At 63.1% G+C, this 25,257-nt stretch overlaps 1 protein-coding gene across 1 annotated transcript in view; it reads left to right on the forward strand.

The window, feature by feature from the left end:
- The window catches only part of CPSF1 (cleavage and polyadenylation specific factor 1), a 114,566-nt gene that overhangs the window by 66,540 nt on the left and 22,769 nt on the right, over window positions 1-25,257 (forward strand). Inside the window, exons 23-29 of the mRNA XM_082290193.1 lie at window positions 1,717-1,888; window positions 7,257-7,454; window positions 17,135-17,224; window positions 17,339-17,527; window positions 20,602-20,754; window positions 23,727-23,755; window positions 25,109-25,208. Coding sequence (XP_082146319.1) covers window positions 1,717-1,888; window positions 7,257-7,454; window positions 17,135-17,224; window positions 17,339-17,527; window positions 20,602-20,754; window positions 23,727-23,755; window positions 25,109-25,208 — 931 coding nt within the window. The remainder of the gene's footprint in view (window positions 1-1,716; window positions 1,889-7,256; window positions 7,455-17,134; window positions 17,225-17,338; window positions 17,528-20,601; window positions 20,755-23,726; window positions 23,756-25,108; window positions 25,209-25,257) is intronic.

A 25,257-nucleotide genomic window follows, 5' to 3' on the forward strand; every position in this document is an offset into this window, starting at 1 on the left:
AGGTGCCCCAGGGGTGCCCCAGGTGTATCCCATGGGTGCCCCAGGTGTGTCCCAGGTGTCTCCCATAGGTGCCCCAGGTGCCCCAGGGGTGCCCCAGGTGTATCCCATGGGTGCCCCAGGTGTCCCAGGTGTGTCCCAGGTGTATCCCATGGGTGCCCCAGGTGTATCCCAGGTGTATCCCATGGGTGCCCCAGGTGTCCCAGGTATGTCCCAGGTGTCTCCCAGGGGTGTCCCAGGTGTATCCCATGGGTGCCCCAGGTGTCCCAGGTGTATCCCAGGTGTCTCATGGGTGCCCCAGGTGTGTCCCATGGGTGTCCCAGGTGTCCCATGGGTGCCCCAGGTGTCCCATTCCCGCTATTCCCGCAGCGATTCCGTGGATGATGAGGAGGAGATGCTCTACGGGGGGTGGGGGTGTCCCATGGGTGCCCCAGGTGTGTCCCAGGTGTATCCCATGGGTGCCCCAGGTGTCCCAGGTGTATCCCAGGTGTCCCATGGGTGCCCCAGGTGTCCCAGGTGTATCCCAGGTGTATCCCATGGGTGCCCCAGGTGTGTCCCATGGGTGTCCCAGGTGTCCCAGGGGTGCCCCAGGTGTATCCCAGGTGTATCCCAGGTGTATCCCAGGTGTATCCCATGGGTGCCCCAGGTGTCCCAGGTGTATCCCAGGTGTATCCCATGGGTGCCCCAGGTGTCCCAGGTGTATCCCAGGTGTATCCCAGGTGCCCCAGGTGTCCCAGGTGTATCCCAGGTGTATCCCATGGGTGCCCCAGGTGTATCCCAGGTGTATCCCATGGGTGCCCCAGGTGTCCCAGGTATGTCCCAGGTGTCTCCCAGGGGTGTCCCAGGTGTCCCAGGTGTATCCCAGGTGTCTCATGGGTGTCCCAGGTGTCTCATGGGTGCCCCAGGTGTCCCATGGGTGCCCCAGGTGTCCCAGGTGTCCCATGGGTGTCCCAGGTGTCCCATGGGTGCCCCAGGTGTCCCATTCCCGCTGTTCCCGCAGCGATTCCGTGGATGATGAGGAGGAGCTGCTCTCTGGGGGGTGGGGGTGTCCCATGGGTGCCCCAGGTGTATCCCATGGGTGCCCCAGGTGTGCCCCAGGTGTGCCCCAGGTGTGCCCCAGGTGTCCCAGGTGTGTCCCATGGGTGTCCCAGGTGTATCCCAGGTGTGCCCCAGGTGTGCCCCAGGTGCCCCAGGTGTGCCCCAGGTGTGTCCCATGGGTGCCCCAGGTGTATCCCAGGTGTATCCCATGGGTGCCCCAGGTGTCCCAGGTGTATCCCAGGTGTATCCCATGGGTGCCCCAGGTGTCCCAGGTATGTCCCAGGTGTCTCCCAGGGGTGCCCCAGGTGTCCCAGGTGTATCCCAGGTGTCTCATGGGTGCCCCAGGTGTCCCAGGTGTATCCCAGGTGTCCCATGGGTGCCCCAGGTGTCCCATTCCCGCTATTCCCGCAGCGATTCCGTGGATGATGAGGAGGAGCTGCTCTGTGGGGGGTGGGGGTGTCCCATGGGTGCCCCAGGTGTGCCCCAGGTGTATCCCATGGGTGCCCCAGGTGTCCCGTGGGTGCCCCAGGTGTCCCATGGGTGCCCCAGGTGTCCCAGGGGTGCCCCAGGTGTCTCCCATGGGTGTCCCAGGTGTATCCCATGGGTGCCCCAGGTGTCCCATGGGTGCCCCAGGTGTATCCCATGGGTGCCCCAGGTGTCCCATTCCCGCTCTTCCCGCAGCGATTCCGTGGATGATGAGGAGGAGATGCTCTACGGGGACTCGGGGGGCTCGGGCCGCTCCCCCCCCAAGGAGGAGCCGCGGCGCCCGGGACCCCCCGAGCGGGAGCCGCCCCCGCACAGCCCCGAGCCCTCGCACTGGTGCGTGCTGGCCCGCGAGAACGGCAACATGGAGGTACTGGGAGCACTGGGAGGGCGCTGGGAGCGCTGGGAGGGCGCTGGGAGGGGACTGGGAGGGTACTGGGAGCGCTGGGAGGGGGCTGGGAGCGCTGGGAGGGCGCTGGGAGCACTGGGAGGGGGCTGGGAGCGCTGGGAGGGGACTGGGAGGGTGCTGGGAGGGCACTGGGAGCACTGGGAGGGTGCTGGGAGGGGACTGGGAGCACTGGGAGGGGGCTGGGAGCGCTGGGAGGGGACTGGGAGCACTGGGAGGGCGCTGGGAGTGCTGGGAGGGCGCTGGGAGGGGACTGGGAGGGTACTGGGAGCGCTGGGAGGGGGCTGGGAGCGCTGGCAGGGGGCTGGGAGCACTGGGAGGGGACTGGGAGGGTACTGGGAGCGCTGGGAGGGCACTGGGAGCACTGGGAGGGTGCTGGGAGGGGACTGGGAGCGCTGGGAGGGTGCTGGGATGGTACTGGGAGCGCTGGGAGGGTGCTGGGAGGGGACTGGGAGCGCTGGGAGGGTACTGGGAGCGCTGGGAGGGGACTGGGAGGGTACTGGGAGCGCTGGGAGGGCGCTGGGAGGGGACTGGGAGGGTACTGGGAGCACTGGGAGGGCGCTGGGAGCGCTGGGAGGGCGCTGGGAGCACTGGGAGGGGACTGGGAGGGACTGGGAGCGCTGGGAGGGTGCTGGGAGGGTACTGGGAGCGCTGGGAGGGTGCTGGGAGCACTGGGAGGGGACTGGGAGGGACTGGGAGCGCTGGGAGGGCGCTGGGAGCACTGGGAGGGGACTGGGAGGGACTGGGAGCGCTGGGAGGGTGCTGGGAGGGGACTGGGAGCACTGGGAGGGTACTGGGAGCGCTGGGAGGGGACTGGGAGGGTACTGGGAGCGCTGGGAGGGCGTTGGGAGCACTGGGAGGGTACTGGGAGCACTGGTAGCACTGGGAGGGTACTGGGAGCACTGGGATGGCACTGGGAGCACTGGGATGGCGCTGGGAGCACTGGGAGGGCACTGGGAGCACTGGGATGGCGCTGGGAGCACTGGGAGGGCACTGGGAGGGCATTGGGAGGGTACTGGGAGCACTGGGAGGGCACTGGGATGGCACTGGGAGCACTGAGATGGTGCTGGGAATACTGGGAGGGTACTGGGAGCACTGGGATGGCACTGGGGGCACTGGGAGGGGGCACTGGGCGGGGCAGTGGGAGCACTGAGAGGGCACTGGGATGGTACTGGGAGCACTGGGAGGGTACTGGGATGGCACTGGGAGCACTGGGAGCACTGGGAGGGTACTGGGAGCACTGGGATGGTGCTGGGAGCACTGGGAGGGTACTGGGATGGCACTGGGAGCACTGGGAGGGTACTGGGAGCACTGGGAGGGTGCTCGGTTCCCGGTTTTCCGCAGGAATTCCCATTCCCCGATTTTCCATTCCCCATTCCCATTTTTCCACGGAAATCCCCAGCCCCACTCTCATTTTTCCATGGGAATTCCCACGTTTCCCATTTTTCCCATTCTTCCCATTTTTCCCATTTTCCCCATTTTTCCCATTTTCCCTGTTTTTCCCGTTCCCATTCCCCTTTTCCCATGGAAATTCCCATTCCCACCTTCCCCACGTTTCCCATTTTTCCCATTCCCACTCCCATTTTTCCATGGAAATTCCCACATTTCCCGTTCCCATTTCTCATTCCCCGTTCCCATTTTTCCCACAGGAATTCCCATTTTCCCACTCCCATTTTTCCCATTCCCATTCCCATTTTTCCGTGGCAATTCCCACGTTTCCCATTCCCATTTTTCCCATTTTTCCCATTCCCATTCTTGTTTTCCCATGGGAAATTCCCTCATTTTCTGCTCCCATTTTTCCATGGGAATTCCCACGTTTCCTATTCCCATTTTTCCCATTTTTTCCCATTTTTCCCATTTTTCCCATTTTTCCCGTTCCTGCTCCTATTTTTCCATGGGAATTCCCACGTTTCTTATTCCCATTTTTCCCTTTTTCCCTGTTTTTCCCATTCCCATTTTTCCCACGTTTCCCATGTTTCCCATTTTTCCCATGTTTCCCATTCCCATTTTTCCCGTTCCTGCTCCTATTTTTCCATGGGAATTCCCACGTTTCCCATTTTTCCCATTTTTCCCATGTTTCCCATTTTTCCCTTTTTCCCTGTTTTTCCCGTTCCCATTCCCCTTTTTCCATGGAAATTCCCATTTTTCCCATTTTTCCCGTGTTTCCCATTCCCATTTTTCCCATTCCCGCTCCTATTTTTCCATGGGAATTCCTACGTTTCCTGTTCCCATTTTTCCCATGTTTCCCATTTTTCCCTTTTTCCCATTTTTCCCTTTTTCCCATTTTTCCCATTTTTCCCATTTTCCCCATTTTTCCCATTCCCCTTTTTCCATGGAAATTCCCATTTCCACGTTTCCCTTTTTTCCCATTCATTCCCATTTTTCCATGGAAATTCCCATTCCCATTTTTCCCATTTTTCCCTTTTTCCCATTTTTCCCATTTTTCCCATTCCCCTTTTTCCATGGAAATTCCCATTCCCACGTTTCCCACGTTTCCCATTTTTCCCATTCCCATTTTTCCATGGAAATTCCCACGTTTCCCATTCCCATTTTTCCCATGTTTCCCATGTTTCCCATTTTTCCCTTTTTCCCATTTTTCCCATTTTTCCCATTTTTCCCATTCCCCTTTTTCCATGGAAATTCCCATTCCCACCTTCCCCACGTTTCCCATTTTTCCCATTCCCACTCCCATTTTTCCATGGGAATTCCCACGTTTCCCATTTTTCCCATTTTTCCCATGTTTCCCATGTTTCCCATTCCCATTTTTCCTGTTCCCGCTCCTATTTTTCCATGGGAATTCCCATTTTTCCCATTTTTCCCATGTTTCCCGTTTTTCATTTTTTCCCTGATTTTCCCGTTCCCATTCCCCTTTTTCCATGGAAATTCCCATTTCCACGTTTCCCATTTTTCCCATTCATTCCCATTTTTCCATGGAAATTCCCATTCCCATTTTTCCCATGTTTCCCATTTTTCCCTTTTTCCCATTTTTCCCATTTTTCCCATTCCCATTTTTCCCGTTCCCGCTCCTATTTTTCCATGGAAATTCCCCCGTTTCCCATTCCCATTTTTCCCATTTTTCCCATTTTCCCTGTTTTTCCCGTTCCCATTCCCCTTTTTCCATGGGAATTCCCATTTTTCCCTTTTTTCCCATTTTTCCCATGTTTCCCATTCCCATTTTTCCTGTTCCCGCTCCTATTTTTCCATGGGAATTCCCATTTTTCCCATTTTTCCCATTTTTCCCATGTTTCCCGTTTTTCCCTTTTTCCCTGTTTTTCCCGTTCCCATTCCCCTTTTTCCATGGAAATTCCCATTTTTCCCATTTTCCCCATTTTTCCCATGTTTCCCATTTTTCCCATTTTTCCCATTTTTCCCATTTTCCCTGTTTTTCCCCTTCCCATTCCCCTTTTTCTATGGAAATTCCCATTTCCACGTTTCCCATTTTTCCCATTTTTCCCATTCCCCTCTCCCCATTCCCCATGGGAATTCCCATTTCCCCATTCCCATTCTTCCCATTTCCCCATTTCCGTTTTTCCCATTTTTCCCATTTTTCCCCTTTCCCATCCCCATTCCCATTTCTCCCATTTCTCCCATTTTTCCCGTTCCCATTCCCCTTTTCCCATGGGAATTCCCATTCCCCATTCCCATTTTTCCCATTTCCCCATTCCCCACTTCCCATTCCCCATTGGAAATTCCCATTTTTCCCATTTCCCATTTCCCATTCTCATTTCCCCATTCCCATTTTTCCCACTTTTCCCATTTCTCCCATGTTTCCCATTTTTCCCGTTCCCATTCCCCTTTTCCCATGGGAATTCCCATTTCCCATCCCCGTTTTTCCCATTTCCCATTTTCCCACTCCCAATTCCACATGGAAATTCCCATTTTTCCCGTTTTTCCCATTCCCCATTCCCATTTCTCCCATTCCCGTTTTTCCCATTCCCGTTTTTCCCATTTCCCCATTTCCCCATTTTCCCCATTTTCGCATTCCCCACTCCCCATTCCCTTTCCCATTTTTCCCATTTTTCCCATTTTTCCCATTTTTCCCATTTCCTATTTCCCATTCCCGTTTTTCCTATTTCCCATTTTCCCCATTTCTCCCTTTTTTCTCATCTTTCCCATTTCCCATTTCTCCCATGTTTCCCATTTTTCCCGTTCCCATTCCCCTTTCCACATTCCCATTCTCATTTTTCCCGTTTTTCCCCCATTTCCCCATTTTCTCCCATTTTCCCCATTTCTCCCATTTATCCCATCTTTCCCATTTTCCCCATTTTTCCCATTTCTCATTCCCCATTTCCCCATTTCTCCCATTTTCCCCATTTCTCCCATTTTCCCCATTTCTCCCATTTCCCATTTCCCCATTTCCCCATTTTCCCCATTTTTCCCATTTCTCCCATTTCTCATTCCCAATTTCCCCATTTCTCCAATTTCTCCCATTTTCCCCATTTCTCCCATCTTTCCCATTTTCCCCATTTTCTCCATTTCTCCCATTTCTCATTCCCCATTCCCCATTCTTCATTTCCCCATTCCCCATTTCACCCATTTCTCCCGTTTTCCCATTTCTCCCATTTTCCCCATTTCCCCATTTCCCCATTTTCCCCATTTTCCCATTTCCCATTTCTCCCATTTCCCCCATCTTTCCCATTTTCCCCATTTCTCCCATTTCTCCCATCTTTCCCAATTTCCCCATTTCTCCAATTTCTCCCATTTTCCCCATTTCTCCCATCTTTCCCATCTTTCCCATTTTTCTCATTTCTCCCATTTTCCCCATTTTTCCCATTTCTCATTCCCCATTTCTCCCATTTCTCCCATTTTCCCCATTTCTCCCATCTTTCCCATCTTTCCCATTTCTCCCATTTCTCCCATTTCTCCCATCTTTCCCATTTTCCCCATTTTCCCCATTTTTCCCATTTCTCATTCCCCATTTCCCCATTTCTCCCATTTTCCCCATTTCTCCCATTTTCCCCATTTCTCCCATCTTTCCCATCTTTCCCATTTCTCCCATTTCTCCCATTTCCCCATTTCCCCATTTTCCCCATTCCCCCATTTCTCCCATCTTTCCCATTTTCCCCATTTTCCCCATTTTCCCCATTTCTCCCATTTCTCATTCCCAATTTCCCCATTTCTCCCATTTTCCCCATTTTCCCCATCTTTCCCATCTTTCCCATCTTTCCCATCTTTCCCATCTTTCCCAGCTTTCCCGTTTTTCTCATTTTCCCCATTTTCTCCATTTCTCCCATTTCTCATTCCCCATTCCCCATTTCCCCATTTTCCCCATTCCCCATTCCCCATTTCCCATTTTCCCCATTTTTCCCATTTCCCCGTTCTTTCTCCCCAGATCTACGCCGTTCCCGAGTGGCGCCGGGTGTTCCTGGTGAAGAATTTCTCGGTGGGCCAGCGGGTGCTGGTGGATTCCTCCTTCGGGCAGCCGCCGGCGGAGCCGCGCAAGGACGAGCGCGGCGAGCGCGAGCAGCCGCCGGTGCGGGAGCTGCTGCTGGTGGGGCTGGGCCGGCGCCAGAGCCGCCCGCTGCTGCTGGTGAGAGCCAAACTGGGAGCACTGGGATGGACTGGGAGCAGTGGGAGCGGGGCTGGGCCGGCGCCAGAGCCGCCCGCTGCTGCTGGTGAGAGCCAAACTGGGAGCACTGGGATGGACTGGGAGCAGTGGGAGCGGGGCTGGGCCGGCGCCAGAGCCGCCCGCTGCTGCTGGTGAGAGTTAAACTGGGAGCACTGGGATGGACTGGGAGCAGTGGGAGCGGGGCTGGGCCGGCGCCAGAGCCGCCCGCTGCTGCTGGTGAGAGCCAAACTGGGAGCACTGGGATGGACTGGGAGCAGTGGGAGCGGGGCTGGGCCGGCGCCAGAGCCGCCCGCTGCTGCTGGTGAGAGCCAAACTGGGAGCACTGGGATGGACTGGGAGCAGTGGGAGCGGGGCTGGGCCGGCGCCAGAGCCGCCCGCTGCTGCTGGTGAGAGCCAAACTGGGAGCACTGGGATGGACTGGGAGCAGTGGGAGCGGGGCTGGGCCGGCGCCAGAGCCGCCCGCTGCTGCTGGTGAGAGTTAAACTGGGAGCACTGGGATGGACTGGGAGCAGTGGGAGCGGGGCTGGGCCGGCGCCAGAGCCGCCCGCTGCTGCTGGTGAGAGCCAAACTGGGAGCACTGGGATGGACTGGGAGCAGTGGGAGCGGGGCTGGGCCGGCGCCAGAGCCGCCCGCTGCTGCTGGTGAGAGCCAAACTGGGAGCACTGGGATGGACTGGGAGCAGTGGGAGTGGGGCTGGGCCGGCGCCAGAGCCGCCCGCTGCTGCTGGTGAGAGTCAAACTGGGAGCACTGGGATGGACTGGGAGCAGTGGGAGTGGGGCTGGGAGCACTGGGATGGACTGGGAGCAGTGGGAGTGGGGCTGGGAGCACTGGGATGGACTGGGAGCAGTGGGAGCGGGGCTGGGCCGGCGCCAGAGCCGCCCGCTGCTGCTGGTGAGAGTTAAACTGGGAGCACTGGGATGGACTGGGAGCAGTGGGATGGACTGGGAGCAGTGGGAGCGGGGCTGGGCCGGCGCCAGAGCCGCCCGCTGCTGCTGGTGAGAGTCAAACTGGGAGCACTGGGATGGACTGGGAGCAGTGGGAGTGGGGCTGGGCCGGCGCCAGAGCCGCCCGCTGCTGCTGGTGAGAGTCAAACTGGGAGCACTGGGATGGACTGGGAGCAGTGGGAGCGGGACTGGGCCGGCGCCAGAGCCGCCTGCTGCTGCTGGTGAGAGTTAAACTGGGAGCACTGGGATGGACTGGGAGCAGTGGGATGGACTGGGAGCACTGGGATGGAATGGGAGCAGTGGGAGTGGGACTGGGAGCACTGGGATGGACTGGGAGCAGTGGGAGCGGGGCTGGGCCGGCGCCAGAGCCGCCTGCTGCTGCTGGTGAGAGTCAAACTGGGAGCACTGGGATGGACTGGGAGCAGTGGGAGCGGGGCTGGGCCGGCGCCAGAGCCGCCCGCTGCTGCTGGTGAGAGTTAAACTGGGAGCACTGGGATGGACTGGGAGCAGTGGGAGCGGGGCTGGGCCGGCGCCAGAGCCGCCCGCTGCTGCTGGTGAGAGCCAAACTGGGAGCACTGGGATGGACTGGGAGCAGTGGGATGGACTGGGAGCAGTGGGAGCGGGGCTGGGCCGGCGCCAGAGCCGCCCGCTGCTGCTGGTGAGAGTTAAACTGGGAGCACTGGGATGGACTGGGAGCAGTGGGAGCGGGGCTGGGCCGGCGCCAGAGCCGCCTGCTGCTGCTGGTGAGAGCCAAACTGGGGGCACTGGGATGGACTGGGAGCAGTGGGAGCGGGGCTGGGCCGGCGCCAGAGCCGCCCGCTGCTGCTGGTGAGGGTTAAACTGGGAGCACTGGGATGGACTGGGAGCAGTGGGAGTGGGGCTGGGCCGGCGCCAGAGCCGCCCGCTGCTGCTGGTGAGAGTTAAACTGGGAGCACTGGGATGGACTGGGAGCAGTGGGATGGACTGGGAGCAGTGGGAGCGGGGCTGGGCCGGCGCCAGAGCCGCCCGCTGCTGCTGGTGAGGGTTAAACTGGGAGCACTGGGATGGACTGGGAGCAGTGGGAGTGGGGCTGGGCCGGCGCCAGAGCCGCCCGCTGCTGCTGGTGAGAGCCAAACTGGGAGCACTGGGATGGACTGGGAGCAGTGGGATGGACTGGGAGCAGTGGGATGGACTGGGAGCAGTGGGAGTGGGACTGGGAGCACTGGGATGGACTGGGAGCAGTGGGAGCGGGGCTGGGCCGGCGCCAGAGCCGCCCGCTGCTGCTGGTGAGGGTTAAACTGGGAGCACTGGGATGGACTGGGAGCAGTGGGAGCGGGGCTGGGCCGGCGCCAGAGCCGCCCGCTGCTGCTGGTGAGAGCCAAACTGGGAGCACTGGGATGGACTGGGAGCAGTGGGAGCGGGGCTGGGCCGGCGCCAGAGCCGCCCGCTGCTGCTGGTGAGAGTCAAACTGGGAGCACTGGGATGGACTGGGAGCAGTGGGAGCGGGGCTGGGCCGGCGCCAGAGCCGCCCGGTGCTGCTGGTGAGAGTCAAACTGGGAGCACTGGGATGGACTGGGAGCAGTGGGAGTGGGGCTGGGCCGGCGCCAGAGCCGCCTGCTGCTGCTGGTGAGGGTTAAACTGGGAGCACTGGGATGGACTGGGAGCAGTGGGAGCGGGGCTGGGCCGGCGCCAGAGCCGCCCGCTGCTGCTGGTGAGAGTTAAACTGGGAGCACTGGGATGGACTGGGAGCAGTGGGATGGACTGGGAGCAGTGGGAGTGGGGCTGGGCCGGCGCCAGAGCCGCCCGCTGCTGCTGGTGAGAGCCAAACTGGGAGCACTGGGATGGACTGGGAGCACTGGGATGGACTGGGAGCAGTGGGATGGAATGGGAGCAGTGGGAGTGGGACTGGGAGCACTGGGATGGACTGGGAGCAGTGGGAGCGGGGCTGGGCCGGCGCCAGAGCCGCCCGCTGCTGCTGGTGAGAGTCAAACTGGGAGCACTGGGATGGACTGGGAGCAGTGGGAGCGGGGCTGGGCCGGCGCCAGAGCCGCCCGCTGCTGCTGGTGAGAGTTAAACTGGGGGCACTGGGATGGACTGGGAGCACTGGGATGGACTGGGAGCAGTGGGAGCGGGGCTGGGCCGGCGCCAGAGCCTCCCGCTGCTGCTGGTGAGAGTCAAACTGGGAGCACTGGGATGGACTGGGAGCAGTGGGAGCGGGGCTGGGCCGGCGCCAGAGCCGTCCGCTGCTGCTGGTGAGAGTTAAACTGGGAGCACTGGGATGGACTGGGAGCACTGGGATGGACTGGGAGCAGTGGGAGAGGGGCTGGGCCGGCGCCAGAGCCGCCCGCTGCTGCTGGTGAGAGTCAAACTGGGAGCAGTGGGATGGACTGGGAGCAGTGGGAGCGGGGCTGGGCCGGCGCCAGAGCCGCCCGCTGCTGCTGGTGAGAGTCGAACTGGGAGCACTGGGATGGACTGGGAGCAGTGGGAGAGGGGCTGGGCCGGCGCCAGAGCCGCCTGCTGCTGCTGGTGAGAGTCAAACTGGGAGCACTGGGATGGACTGGGAGCACTGGGATGGACTGGGAGCAGTGGGAGCGGGGCTGGGCCGGCGCCAGAGCCGCCCGCTGCTGCTGGTGAGAGCCAAACTGGGAGCACTGGGATGGACTGGGAGCAGTGGGAGCGGGGCTGGGCCGGCGCCAGAGCCGCCCGCTGCTGCTGGAGAGAGTTAAACTGGGAGCAGTGGGATGGACTGGGAGCACTGGGATGGACTGGGAGCAGTGGGAGCGGGGCTGGGCCGGCGCCAGAGCCGCCCGCTGCTGCTGGTGAGAGCCAAACTGGGAGCACTGGGATGGACTGGGAGCAGTGGGAGTGGGACTGGGAGCACTGGGATGGACTGGGACCACTGGGATGGACTGGGAGCACTGGGATGGACTGGGAGCAGTGGGATGGACTGGGAGCAGTGGGAGCGGGGCTGGGCCGGCGCCAGAGCCGCCCGCTGCTGCTGGTGAGAGTCAAACTGGGAGCACTGGGATGGACTGGGAGCACTGGGATGGACTGGGAGCAGTGGGAGCGGGGCTGGGCCGGCGCCAGAGCCGCCCGCTGCTGCTGGTGAGAGTTAAACTGGGAGCACTGGGATGGACTGGGAGCAGTGGGAGCGGGGCTGGGCCGGCGCCAGAGCCGCCCGCTGCTGCTGGTGAGAGTCAAACTGGGAGCACTGGGATGGACTGGGAGCACTGGGATGGACTGGGAGCAGTGGGATGGACTGGGAGCACTGGTACATACTGGGAGCACTGGGATGGACTGGGAGCACTGGTACATACTGGGAGCACTGGGATGGACTGGGAGCACTGGGACGGACTGGGAGCACTGGGATGGACTGGGAGCACTGGGATGGACTGGGAGCAGTGGGAGCGGGGCTGGGCCGGCACCAGAGCCGCCTGCTGCTGCTGGTGAGAGTTAAACTGGGAGCACTGGGATGGACTGGGAGCACTGGGATGGACTGGGAGCAGTGGGAGTGGGGCTGGGCCGGCGCCAGAGCCACCCGCTGCTGCTGGTGAGAGTCAAACTGGGAGCACTGGGATGGACTGGGAGCAGTGGGAGCGGGGCTGGGCCGGCGCCAGAGCCGCCCGGTGCTGCTGGTGAGAGTCAAACTGGGAGCACTGGGATGGACTGGGAGCACTGGGATGGACTGGGAGCAGTGGGAGCGGGGCTGGGCCGGCGCCAGAGCCGCCCGGTGCTGCTGGTGAGAGTTAAACTGGGAGCACTGGGATGGACTGGGAGCAGTGGGATGGACTGGGAGCACTGGGATGGACTGGGAGCACTGGGATGGACTGGGAGCAGTGGGAGCGGGGCTGGGCCGGCGCCAGAGCCGCCCGCTGCTGCTGGTGAGAGTCAAACTGGGAGCACTGGGATGGACTGGGAGCAGTGGGAGCGGGGCTGGGCCGGCGCCAGAGCCGCCCGCTGCTGCTGGTGAGAGTCAAACTGGGAGCACTGGGATGGACTGGGAGCAGTGGGAGCGGGGCTGGGCCGGCGCCAGAGCCGCCCGCTGCTGCTGGTGAGGGTTAAACTGGGAGCACTGGGATGGACTGGGAGCACTGGGATGGACTGGGAGCAGTGGGAGCGGGGCTGGGCCGGCGCCAGAGCCGCCCGCTGCTGCTGGTGAGAGTTAAACTGGGAGCACTGGGATGGACTGGGAGCAGTGGGAGTGGGGCTGGGCCGGCGCCAGAGCCGCCCGCTGCTGCTGGTGAGAGTTAAACTGGGAGCACTGGGATGGACTGGGAGCACTGGGATGGACTGGGAGCAGTGGGAGCGGGGCTGGGCCGGCGCCAGAGCCGCCCGCTGCTGCTGGTGAGAGCCAAACTGGGAGCACTGGGATGGACTGGGAGCAGTGGGAGTGGGACTGGGAGCACTGGGATGGACTGGGACCACTGGGATGGACTGGGAGCAGTGGGATGGACTGGGAGCAGTGGGAGCGGGGCTGGGCCGGCGCCAGAGCCGCCCGCTGCTGCTGGTGAGAGTCAAACTGGGAGCACTGGGATGGACTGGGAGCACTGGGATGGACTGGGAGCAGTGGGATGGAATGGGAGCAGTGGGAGTGGGACTGGGAGCACTGGGATGGACTGGGAGCAGTGGGAGCGGGGCTGGGCCGGCGCCAGAGCCGCCCGCTGCTGCTGGTGAGAGTCAAACTGGGAGCACTGGGATGGACTGGGAGCAGTGGGAGCGGGGCTGGGCCGGCGCCAGAGCCGCCCGCTGCTGCTGGTGAGAGTTAAACTGGGAGCACTGGGATGGACTGGGAGCACTGGGATGGACTGGGAGCAGTGGGAGCGGGGCTGGGCCGGCGCCAGAGCCTCCCGCTGCTGCTGGTGAGAGTCAAACTGGGAGCACTGGGATGGACTGGGAGCAGTGGGAGCGGGGCTGGGCCGGCGCCAGAGCCGCCCGCTGCTGCTGGTGAGAGTTAAACTGGGAGCACTGGGATGGACTGGGAGCACTGGGATGGACTGGGAGCAGTGGGAGCGGGGCTGGGCCGGCGCCAGAGCCGCCCGCTGCTGCTGGTGAGAGTCAAACTGGGAGCACTGGGATGGACTGGGAGCAGTGGGAGCGGGACTGGGAGCACTGGGATGGACTGGGAGCAGTGGGAGCGGGGCTGGGCCGGCGCCAGAGCCGCCCGCTGCTGCTGGTGAGAGCCAAACTGGGAGCACTGGGATGGACTGGGAGCAGTGGGAGCGGGGCTGGGCCGGCGCCAGAGCCGCCCGCTGCTGCTGGTGAGAGTTAAACTGGGAGCACTGGGATGGACTGGGAGCAGTGGGAGCGGGGCTGGGCCGGCGCCAGAGCCGCCCGCTGCTGCTGGTGAGAGTTAAACTGGGAGCACTGGGATGGACTGGGAGCAGTGGGAGAGGGGCTGGGCCGGCGCCAGAGCCGCCCGCTGCTGCTGGTGAGAGTCAAACTGGGAGCACTGGGATGGACTGGGAGCAGTGGGAGCGGGGCTGGGCCGGCGCCAGAGCCGCCCGCTGCTGCTGGTGAGAGTTAAACTGGGAGCACTGGGATGGACTGGGAGCAGTGGGAGCGGGGCTGGGCCGGCGCCAGAGCCGCCCGCTGCTGTTGGTGAGAGTCAAACTGGGAGCACTGGGATGGACTGGGAGCACTGGGATGGACTGGGAGCACTGGGATGGACTGGGAGCAGTGGGAGCGGGGCTGGGCCGGCGCCAGAGCCGCCCGCTGCTGCTGGTGAGAGCCAAACTGGGAGCACTGGGATGGACTGGGAGCAGTGGGAGCGGGGCTGGGCCGGCACCAGAGCCGCCCGCTGCTGCTGGTGAGGGTTAAACTGGGAGCACTGGGATGGACTGGGAGCAGTGGGAGCGGGGCTGGCCCAGCGCCAGAGCCGCCCGCTGCTGCTGGTATGAGTTAAACTGGGAGCACTGGGATGGACTGGGAGCAGTGGGAGCGGGGCTGGGCCGGCGCCAGAGCCGCCCGCTGCTGCTGGTGAGAGTTAAACTGGGAGCACTGGGATGGACTGGGAGCAGTGGGAGCGGGGCTGGGCCGGCGCCAGAGCCGCCCGCTGCTGCTGGTGAGAGTTAAACTGGGAGCACTGGGATGGACTGGGAGCAGTGGGATGGACTGGGAGCAGTGGGAGTGGGGCTGGGCCGGCGCCAGAGCCGCCCGCTGCTGCTGGTGAGAGCCAAACTGGGAGCACTGGGATGGACTGGGAGCAGTGGGAGTGGGGCTGGGCCGGCGCCAGAGCCGCCCGCTGCTGCTGGTGAGAGTTAAACTGGGAGCACTGGGATGGACTGGGAGCACTGGGATGGACTGGGAGCAGTGGGAGAGGGGCTGGGCCGGCGCCAGAGCCGCCCGCTGCTGCTGGTGAGAGCCAAACTGGGAGCACTGGGATGGACTGGGAGCAGTGGGAGTGGGGCTGGGCCGGCGCCAGAGCCGCCCGCTGCTGCTGGTGAGAGTTAAACTGGGAGCACTGGGATGGACTGGGAGCACTGGGATGGACTGGGAGCAGTGGGAGTGGGGCTGGGCCGGCGCCAGAGCCGCCCGCTGCTGCTGGTGAGAGCCAAACTGGGAGCACTGGGATGGACTGGGAGCACTGGGATGGACTGGGAGCAGTGGGAGCGGGGCTGGGCCGGCGCCAGAGCCGCCCGCTGCTGCTGGTGAGAGTCAAACTGGGAGCACTGGGATGGACTGGGAGCAGTGGGAGCGGGGCTGGGCTGGTGCCAGAGCCGCCCGCTGCTGCTGGTGAGAGTCAAACTGGGAGCACTGGGATGGACTGGGAGCACTGGGATGGACTGGGAGCAGTGGGAGCGGGGCTGGGCCGGCGCCAGAGCCGCCCGCTGCTGCTGGTGAGAGTCAAACTGGGAGCACTGGGATGGACTGGGATGGACTGGGAGCAGTGGGAGCGGGGCTGGGCCGGCGCCAGAGCCGCCTGCTGCTGCTGGTGAGAGTTAAACTGGGAGCACTGGGATGGACTGGGAGCAGTGGGAGCGGGGCTGGGCCGGCGCCAGAGCCGCCCGCTGCTGCTGGTGAGAGCCAAACTGGGAGCACTGGGATGGACTGGGAGCACTGGGATGGATTGGGAGCACTGGTACATACTGGGAGCAGTGGGAGTGGTACTTGGAGCGTACTGGGAGCACTGGGAGTTTACTGGTGGATTTTGGGGTTCCCCGGTGGATTTTTGGGGTTCCCCGGTGGATTTTGGGGTGCCCTGACCCATTTTCGGGGCTCCCAGGTGCACGTGGAGCAGGAGCTGCTCCTCTACGAGGGGCTTGGATGGGTTTGGGGGTTCCCAGGTGGATTTTTGGGGTTCCCCGGTGGATTTTGGGGTGCCCTGACCCCATTTTTGGGGTTCCCCGGTGGATTTTGGGGTGCCCTGACCCCATTTTTGGGGTTCCCCGGTGGATTTTGGGGTGCCCTGACCCATTTTCGGGGCTCCCAGGTGCACGTGGAGCAGGAGCTGCTCCTCCACGAGGGGCTTGGATGGGTTTGGGGGTTCCCAGGTGGATTTTGGGGTTCCCAGGTGGATTTTGGGGTGCCCTGACCCCGTTTTTGGGGTTCCCCAGTGGATTTTGGGGTGCCCTGACCCCGTTTTTGGGGTTCCCCGGTGGATTTTGGGGTGCCCTGACTCCATTTTTGGGGTTCCCTGGTGGATTTTGGGGTGCCCTGACCCCGTTTTTGGGGTTCCCCGGTGGATTTTGGGGTGCCCTGACCCATTTTCGGGGCTCCCAGGTGCACGTGGAGCAGGAGCTGCTCCTCTACGAGGGGCTTGGATGGGTTTGGGGGTTCCCCGGTGGATTTTGGGGTTCCCCGGTGGATTTTTGGGGTTCCACGGTGGATTTTGGGGTGCCCTGACCCCGTTTTTGGGGTTCCCCGGTGGATTTTGGGGTGCCCTGACCCCGTTTTTGGGGTTCCCCGGTGGATTTTGGGGTGCCCTGACCCATTTTCGGGGGGCTCCCAGGTGCACGTGGAGCAGGAGCTGCTCCTCTACGAGGGGCTTGGATGGGTTTGGGGGTTCCCAGGTGGATTTTGGGGTTCCCAGGTGGATTTTGGGGTGCCCTGACCCCGTTTTTGGGGTTCCCCGGTGGATTTTGGGGTGCCCTGACCCCGTTTTTGGGGTTCCCCGGTGGATTTTGGGGTGCCCTGACCCATTTTCGGGGCTCCCAGGTGCACGTGGAGCAGGAGCTGCTCCTCTACGAGGGGCTTGGATGGGTTTGGGGGTTCCAGGGAGTCCCAGGTGGATTTTGGGGCTCCCCGGTGGATTTTGGGGTGCCCTGACCCCGTTTTTGGGGTTCCCCGGTGGATTTTGGGGTGCCCTGACCCATTTTCGGGGCTCCCAGGTGCACGTGGAGCAGGAGCTGCTCCTCTATGAGGGGCTTGGATGGGTTTGGGGGTTCCCAGGTGGATTTTGGGGTTCCCAGGTGGATTTTGGGGTGCCCTGACCCCATTTTTGGGGTTCCCCGGTGGATTTTGGGGTGCCCTGACCCATTTTCGGGGCTCCCAGGTGCACGTGGAGCAGGAGCTGCTCCTCTATGAGGGGCTTGGATGGGTTTGGGGGTTCCCAGGTGGATTTTGGGGTTCCCCGGTGGATTTTTGGGGTTCCCCGGTGGATTTTGGGGTGCCCTGACCCCGTTTTTGGGGTTCCCCGGTGGATTTTGGGGTGCCCTGACCCCATTTTTGGGGTTCCCCGGTGGATTTTGGGGTGCCCTGACCCATTTTCGGGGCTCCCAGGTGCACGTGGAGCAGGAGCTGCTCCTCTACGAGGCCTTCGCCCACGACTCCCAGCTGGGCCAGAGCAACCTCAAGGTCCGGTTCCGCAAGGTGAGGAAGGCTCCGGGTGGGGGGGTCCTGGGGAAGGGGTGGGGGGGGTCCCGCACCCCCAAACCCCATTTTTGGGGTTCCCCCCCTGACCCCCTTTGGCCTTTCCCCCCCCAGGTGCCCCACGGCATCAATTTCCGCGAGAAGAAGCCGAAGCCGTCGCGGAAGAAGCCGGAGGGGCCGGGGGGGGCAGCCCCGGGTGGGACCCCCGGGGGGGCCGCGGGTGGGACCCCCGAGGAGCCGGGGGGGCCCCGGGGTCGCGTGGCCCGGTTCCGGCCCTTCCAGGACATCTACGGCTACTCCGGGGTGAGCCGGGACCCCCACGCTGGGCAGGGGAGGGGACCCCGAATCTGGGGGGGGGGGGACCCCGAATTTGGGCGGGGGGGGCCCCGAATTTGGGGGGGTCCAAAATCTGGACAGGGGACCCCAAATCGGGGCAGGGGGGGTGCCCAAATCTGGGGGGGGGGACCCCGAGTCTGGGCAGGGGGGACCCCGAATTTGTGGGGAGGGGGGACCCCGAATCTGGGGGGGGGGACCCCGAATTTGGGCAGGGGGGACCCCGAATTTGGGCAGGGGGACCCCGAATTTGTGGGGAGGGGGGACCCCGAATTTGGGCAGGGGGGACCCTGAATAGGGGCAGGGGGGACCCCGAATTTGTGGGCAGGGGGGACCCTGAATCTGGGGGGCGGGGACCCCGAATTTGTGGGGAGGGGGGACCCCGAATTTGTGGGGGGGACCCCGAATTTGGGCAGGGGGGACCCCGAATTTGTGGGGAGGGGGGACCCCGAATTTGAGCAGGGGGACCCCGAATTTGTGGGGAGGGGGGACCCCGAATCTGGGCAGGGGGGACCCCGAATTTGTGGGGAGGGGGGACCCCGAATCTGGGGGGGGGGGGACCCCGAATTTGGGCAGGGGGGACCCCGAATCTGGGGGGGGGGACCCCGAATTTGGGCAGGGGGGACCCCGAATTTGGGCAGGGGGACCGTGAATCTGGGCGGGGGGGGCCCCGAATTTGGGGGGGTCCAAAATCTGGACAGGGGACCCCAAATCGGGGCAGGGGGGGTGCCCAAATCTGGGGGGGGGGACCCTGAATCTCGGGGCAGGGGGGACCCCGAATTTGTGGGGAGGGGGGACCCCGAATCTGGGGGGGGGGACCCCGAATTTGGGCGGGGGGGACCCCGAATTTGGGCAGGGGGACCGTGAATCTGGGCAGGGAGGGACCCCGAATTTGGGCAGGGGGGACCCCAAATCGGGGGGGGGGACCCCGAATTTGGGCAGGGGGGACCCCGAATTTGGGCAGGGGGACCGTGAATCTGGGCAGGGGGGACCCCGAATTTGTGGGGAGGGGGGACCCCGAATTTGGGCAGCGGGGGGGACCCCGAATTTGGGCAGGGGGGACCCCGAATTTGTGGGGAGGGGGGACCCTGAATCTGGGCAGGGGGGACCCCGAATTTGGGCAGGGAGGGACCCCGAATTTGGGCAGGGGGGACCCCGAATCTGCGGGGGGGGACCCCGAATTTGGGCAGGGGGGACCCCGAATTTGGGCAGGGAGGGACCCCGAATCTGGGCAGGGGGGACCCCGAATTTGGGCAGGGGGACCGTGAATCTGGGCAGGGGGGACCCCGAATTTGTGGGGAGGGGGACCCCGAATCTGGGGGGGGGGGGACCCCGAATTTGGGCAGGGGGGACCCCAAATCTGGGGGGGGTGACCTCTGTCACTGGGGGGGCACTGGGGGAGCAGGAGGGGCCCCAATTTGGGGAGGGGGAGGGACTGGGAGAGCAGGGGGTGCCCCAATTTGGGGGGGGGGGAGCACTGGGGGACACCCCAAATCCAGGGGGGGTCCTGGGGGGGTCTCGAGTTGGTGCCCACCCCCCCCTTCCCCCCAATTTCTGGGTGTCCCTCACCTGTCCCAGGTGTTCACCTGCGGCCCCTCCCCGCACTGGGTGCTGCTCACGGGGTCTCTGGGTGCCCCTGTCCCCATTCCTGGGTGCCCCATTCCCGGGGCTCTCTGGGTGTCCCCAGGTGTCCCTCACCTGTCCCTCACCTGTCCCAGGTGTTCACCTGCGGCCTCTCCCCGCACTGGGTGCTGCTCACGGGGTCTCTGGGTGCCCCTGTCCCCATTCCTGGGTGCCCCATTCCCGGGGGTCTCTGGGTGCCCCTCACCTGTCCCTCACCTGTCCCCATTCCTGGGTGTCCCCAGGTGTCCCTCACCTGTCCCAGGTGTTCACCTGTGGCCCCTCCCCGCACTGGGTGCTGCTCACCGGCCGGGGGGCCCTGGGTGTCCCTGTCCCGGGGGTCTCTGGGTGCCCCATTCCCGGGGGTCTCTGGGTGTCCCTCACCTGTCCCTCACCTGTCCCAGGTGTTCACCTGCGGCCCCTCCCCGCACTGGGTGCTGCTCACGGGGTCTCTGGGTGCCCCTGTCCCCATTCCTGGGTGCCCCATTCCCGGGGGTCTCTGGGTGTCCCCAGGTGTCCCTCACCTGTCCCTCACCTGTCCCAGGTGTTCACCTGTGGCCCCTCCCCGCACTGGGTGCTGCTGACCGGCCGGGGGGCGCTGGGTGTCCCTGTCCCAGGGGTCTCTGGGTGCCCCATTCCCGGGGGTCTCTGGGTGCCCCTCACCTGTCCCTCACCTGTCCCTCACCTGTCCCAGGTGTTCACCTGCGGCCTCTCCCCGCACTGGGTGCTGCTCACGGGGTCTTTGGGTGCCCCTGTCCCCATTCCTGGGTGCCCCATTCCCGGGGGTCTCTGGGTGTCCCCAGGTGTCCCTCACCTGTCCCTCACCTGTCCCAGGTGTTCACCTGCGGCCCCTCCCCGCACTGGGTGCTGCTCACGGGGTCTCTGGGTGCCCCTGTCCCCATTCCTGGGTGTCCCATTCCCAGGGGTCTCTGGGTGTCCCTCACCTGTCCCAGGTGTTCACCTGCGGCCTCTCCCCGCACTGGGTGCTGCTCACGGGGTCTCTGGGTGCCCCTGTCCCCATTCCTGGGTGTCCCATTCCCGGGGGTCTCTGGGTGCCCTGTCCTGGGTGTCCCCGGGTGTCCCTCACCTGTCCCTCACCTGTCCCCATTCCCGGGGGTCTCTGGGTGTCCCTCACCTGTCCCAGGTGTTCACCTGTGGCCCCTCCCCGCACTGGGTGCTGCTGACGGGCCGGGGGGCGCTGGGTGCCCCATTCCCGGGGGTCTCTGGGTGTCCCATTCCTGGGTGTCCCCAGGTGTCCCTCACCTGTCCCTCACCTGTCCCAGGTGTTCATCTGCGGCCTCTCCCCGCACTGGGTGCTGCTCACGGGGTCTCTGGGTGCCCCTGTCCCCATTCCTGGGTGCCCCATTCCCGGGGGTCTCTGGGTGCCCCTCACCTGTCCCTCACCTGTCCCTCACCTGTCCCAGGTGTTCATCTGCGGCCCCTCCCCGCACTGGGTGCTGCTCACGGGCCGGGGGGCGCTGCGGCTGCACCCGATGGGCATCGACGGCCCCGTGGAGTCCTTCGCGCCCTTCCACAACGTCAACTGCCCCAAGGGCTTCCTGTACTTCAACCGCCAGGTGAGCGCACCTGGGCACACCTGGGCACACCTGGGGGGGCACCTGAACTGCCCCAAGGGCTTCCTGTACTTCAACCGCCAGGTGAGCGCACCTGGGCACACCTGGGCACAGCTGGGGGGGCACCTGAACTGCCCCAAGGGCTTCCTGTACTTCAACCGCCAGGTGAGCACACCTGGGCACACCTGGGCACACCTGGGGGGGCACCTGAACTGCCCCAAGGGCTTTCCATACTTCAACCGCCAGGTGAGCACACCTGGGCACAGCTGGGCACAGCTGGGGGCACCTGAACTGCCCCAAGGGCTTCCTGTACTTCAACCGCCAGGTGAGCACACCTGGGCACACCTGGGCACACCTGGGGGCACCTGGGCACAGCTGGGGGGGCACCTGAACCGCCCCAAGGGCTTTCCGTACTTCAACCAACAGGTGAGCGCACCTGGGCACACCTGGGGGCACCTGGGCACACCTGGGCACACCTGGGGGGGCACCTGAACTGCCCCAAGGGCTTTCCATACTTCAACCGCCAGGTGAGCGCACCTGGGCACACCTGGGCACACCTGGGCACACCTGGGGGGGCACCTGAACTGCCCCAAGGGCTTCCTGTACTTCAGCTGCCAGGTGAGCGCACCTGGGCACACCTGGGCACACCTGGGGGGGCACCTGGGCACACCTGGGGGGCACCTGAACCGCCCCAAGGGCTTCCTGTACTTTAACCGCCAGGTGAGTGCACCTGGGCACACCTGGGCACACCTGGGGGGCACCTGGGCACAGCTGGGGGGGCACCTGAACCACCCCAAGGGCTTCCTGTACTTCAGCTGCCAGGTGAGCACACCTGGGCACACCTGGGCACACCTGGGGGCACCTGGGCACAGCTGGGGGGCACCTGAACCGCCCCAAGGGCTTTCCGTACTTCAGCTGCCAGGTGAGCGCACCTGGGCACACCTGGGGGCACCTGGGGGCACCTGGGCACACCTGGGGGGGCACCTGAACCGCCCCAAGGGCTTCCTGTACTTCAGCTGCCAGGTGAGCGCACCTGGGCACACCTGGGCACACCTGGGGGCACCTGGGCACAGCTGGGGGGGCACCTGAACTGCCCCAAGGGCTTTCCGTACTTCAACCACCAGGTGAGCGCACCTGGGCACACCTGGGGGCACCTGGGCACACCTGGGCACAGCTGGGGGGGCACCTGAACTGCCCCAAGGGCTTCCTGTACTTCAACCGCCAGGTGAGTGTACCTGGGCACACCTGGGCACACCTGGGGGGGCACCTGAACTGCCCCAAGGGCTTTCCATACTTCAACCGCCAGGTGAGCGCACCTGGGCACACCTGGGCACACCTGGGCACACCTGGGGGGGCACCTGAACTGCCCCAAGGGCTTCCTGTACTTCAACCGCCAGGTGAGCGCACCTGGGCACACCTGGGCACACCTGGGGGCACCTGGGCACACCTGGGGGGGCACCTGAACCGCCCCAAGGGCTTCCTGTACTTCAGCTGCCAGGTGAGCACACCTGGGCACACCTGGGCACACCTGGGGGGGCACCTGAACCGCCCCAAGGGCTTCCTGTACTTTAACCGCCAGGTGAGCGCACCTGGGCACACCTGGGCACAGCTGGGGGCACCTGGGCACACCTGGGGGGCACCTGAACCGCCCCAAGGGCTTCCTGTACTTCAACCGCCAGGTGAGCGCACCTGGGCACACCTGGGCACACCTGGGGGGCACCTGAACCGCCCCAAGGGCTTCCTGTACTTCAACCGTCAGGTGAGCGCACCTGGGCACACCTGGGCACACCTGGGCACACCTGGGGGGGCACCTGAACCACCCCAAGGGCTTTCCGTACTTCAACCGCCAGGTGAGCGCACCTGGGCACACCTGGGCACACCTGGGGGGGCACCTGAACTGCCCCAAGGGCTTTCCATACTTCAACCGCCAGGTGAGCGCACCTGGGCACACCTGGGCACACCTGGGGGGGCACCTGAACCGCCCCAAGGGCTTCCTGTCCTTCAGCTGCCAGGTGAGCGCACCTGGGCACACCTGGGCACAGCTGGGGGGGCACCTGAACCACCCCAAGGGCTTTCCGTACTTCAACCGCCAGGTGAGCGCACCTGGGCACACCTGGGCACACCTGGGGGCACCTGGGCACACCTGGGGGCACCTGGGCACACCTGGGGGGCACCTGAACCGCCCCAAGGGCTTCCTGTACTTCAACCGCCAGGTGAGCGCACCTGGGCACACCTGGGCACACCTGGGCACAGCTGGGGGGCACCTGGGCACACCTGCGGGGTCCCTGACCCATTTTTGGGGTATTTTGGGGGTCCCCGAAGTGTTTTTGGGGGTCCCTGACCCATTTTTGGGGTCCCTGACCCATTTTTGGGGAATTTGGGGGTAATTTGAGGGAGTTTCAGGTGATGCTGAGCATCATGGAGGGGGTCCGAGATTTTTGGGGGTCCCTGACCCAGTTTTGGTTCATTTTGGGGTCCCTGACCCAGTTTTGGTTCATTTTGGGGTCCCTGACCTTGTTTTTGGGGTTTCTCTCCTGTTTTGGGGGATCTCGGAGCCATTTTGGGACATTTCGGAGGATTTTGGGGATTTTTGGGGTGTTTCAGGCAGAGCTCAGGCTCAGGGTGTTTTGGGGATCCCTGACCCATTTTGGGGTAATTTTGGGGGCATTCGGGGGGATTTTGGGGTAATTTTGGGACTTTTTGGGGTCATTTTGGGGTGCTAAGGGGTAATTTTGGGACATTTTGCTGTGTTTTGGGGTCATTTGGGGGTGATTTTGGGACATTTTGGGGGATTTTCAGGGTGTTTCATGGGGAGCTGAGGCTCAGGGAGTTTTGGGGGATCCTTGAGGCATTTTGGGGTAATTTTGGGACATTTTGGGACTTTTTGGGGGGGTTCAGAGCGAGCCAAGTCTCAGGGGGTTTTTGGGGGGTCCATGACTCATTTTTGGGGTCATTTCGGGCTGTTTTGGGGTCAGGGCGAGCTCAGGATCAGCGTGCTGCCCGCGTACCTGTCCTGCAACGATCCTGACTCATTTTTGGGGTCATTTTGGGCTGTTTTGGGGTCAGGGCGAGCTCAGGATCAGCGTGCTGCCCGCGTACCTGTCCCGCAACGATCCTGACTCATTTTTGGGGTCATTTTGGGCTGTTTTGGGGTCAGGGCGAGCTCAGGATCAGCGTGCTGCCCGCGTACCTGTCCTCTGACGATCCTGACTCATTTTTGGGGTCATTTTGGGCTGTTTTGGGGTCAGGGCGAGCTCAGGATCAGCGTGCTGCCCGCGTACCTGTCCTCCAACGATCCTGACTCATTTTTGGGGTCATTTTGGGCTGTTTTGGGGTCAGGGCGAGCTCAGGATCAGCGTGCTGCCCGCGTACCTGTCCCGCAACGATCCTGACTCATTTTTGGGGTCATTTTGGGCTGTTTTGGGGTCAGGGCGAGCTCAGGATCAGCGTGCTGCCCGCGTACCTGTCCTCTGACGATCCTGACTCATTTTTGGGGTCATTTTGGGCTGTTTTGGGGTCAGGGCGAGCTCAGGATCAGCGTGCTGCCCGCGTACCTGTCCTCTGACGATCCTGACTCATTTTTGGGGTCATTTTGGGCTGTTTTGGGGTCAGGGCGAGCTCAGGATCAGCGTGCTGCCCGCGTACCTGTCCTGCAACGATCCTGACTCATTTTTGGGGTCATTTTGGGCTGTTTTGGGGTCAGGGCGAGCTCAGGATCAGCGTGCTGCCCGCGTACCTGTCCTCTGACGATCCTGACTCATTTTTGGGGTCATTTTGGGCTGTTTTGGGGTCAGGGCGAGCTCAGGATCAGCGTGCTGCCCGCGTACCTGTCCTGCAACGATCCTGACTCATTTTTGGGGTCATTTTGGGCTGTTTTGGGGTCAGGGCGAGCTCAGGATCAGCGTGCTGCCCCCGTACCTGTCCCACAACGATCCTGACTCATTTTTGGGGTCATTTTGGGCTGTTTTGGGGTCAGGGCGAGCTCAGGATCAGCGTGCTGCCCGCGTACCTGTCCTCTGACGATCCTGACTCATTTTTGGGGTCATTTTGGGCTGTTTTGGGGTCAGGGCGAGCTCAGGATCAGCGTGCTGCCCGCGTACCTGTCCCGCAACGATCCTGACTCATTTTTGGGGTCATTTTGGGCTGTTTTGGGGTCAGGGCGAGCTCAGGATCAGCGTGCTGCCCGCGTACCTGTCCTCCAACGATCCTGACTCATTTTTGGGGTCATTTTGGGCTGTTTTGGGGTCAGGGCGAGCTCAGGATCAGCGTGCTGCCCGCGTACCTGTCCTCTGACGATCCTGACTCATTTTTGGGGTCATTTTGGGCTGTTTTGGGGTCAGGGCGAGCTCAGGATCAGCGTGCTGCCCGCGTACCTGTCGTACGACGCGCCCTGGCCGGTGCGGAAGATCCCCCTGCGCTGCACCGCCCACTACGTGGCCTACCACGTGGAGTCCAAGGTGGGCACACCTGGGGGCACCTGGGCACACCTGAGAGCATGTGGGCGCA

The sequence above is a fragment of the Coloeus monedula genome (genome assembly GCF_965178545.1).
Source record: "Coloeus monedula genome assembly, chromosome: 1".
In the NCBI taxonomy this organism is placed as follows: domain Eukaryota; kingdom Metazoa; phylum Chordata; class Aves; order Passeriformes; family Corvidae; genus Coloeus; species Coloeus monedula.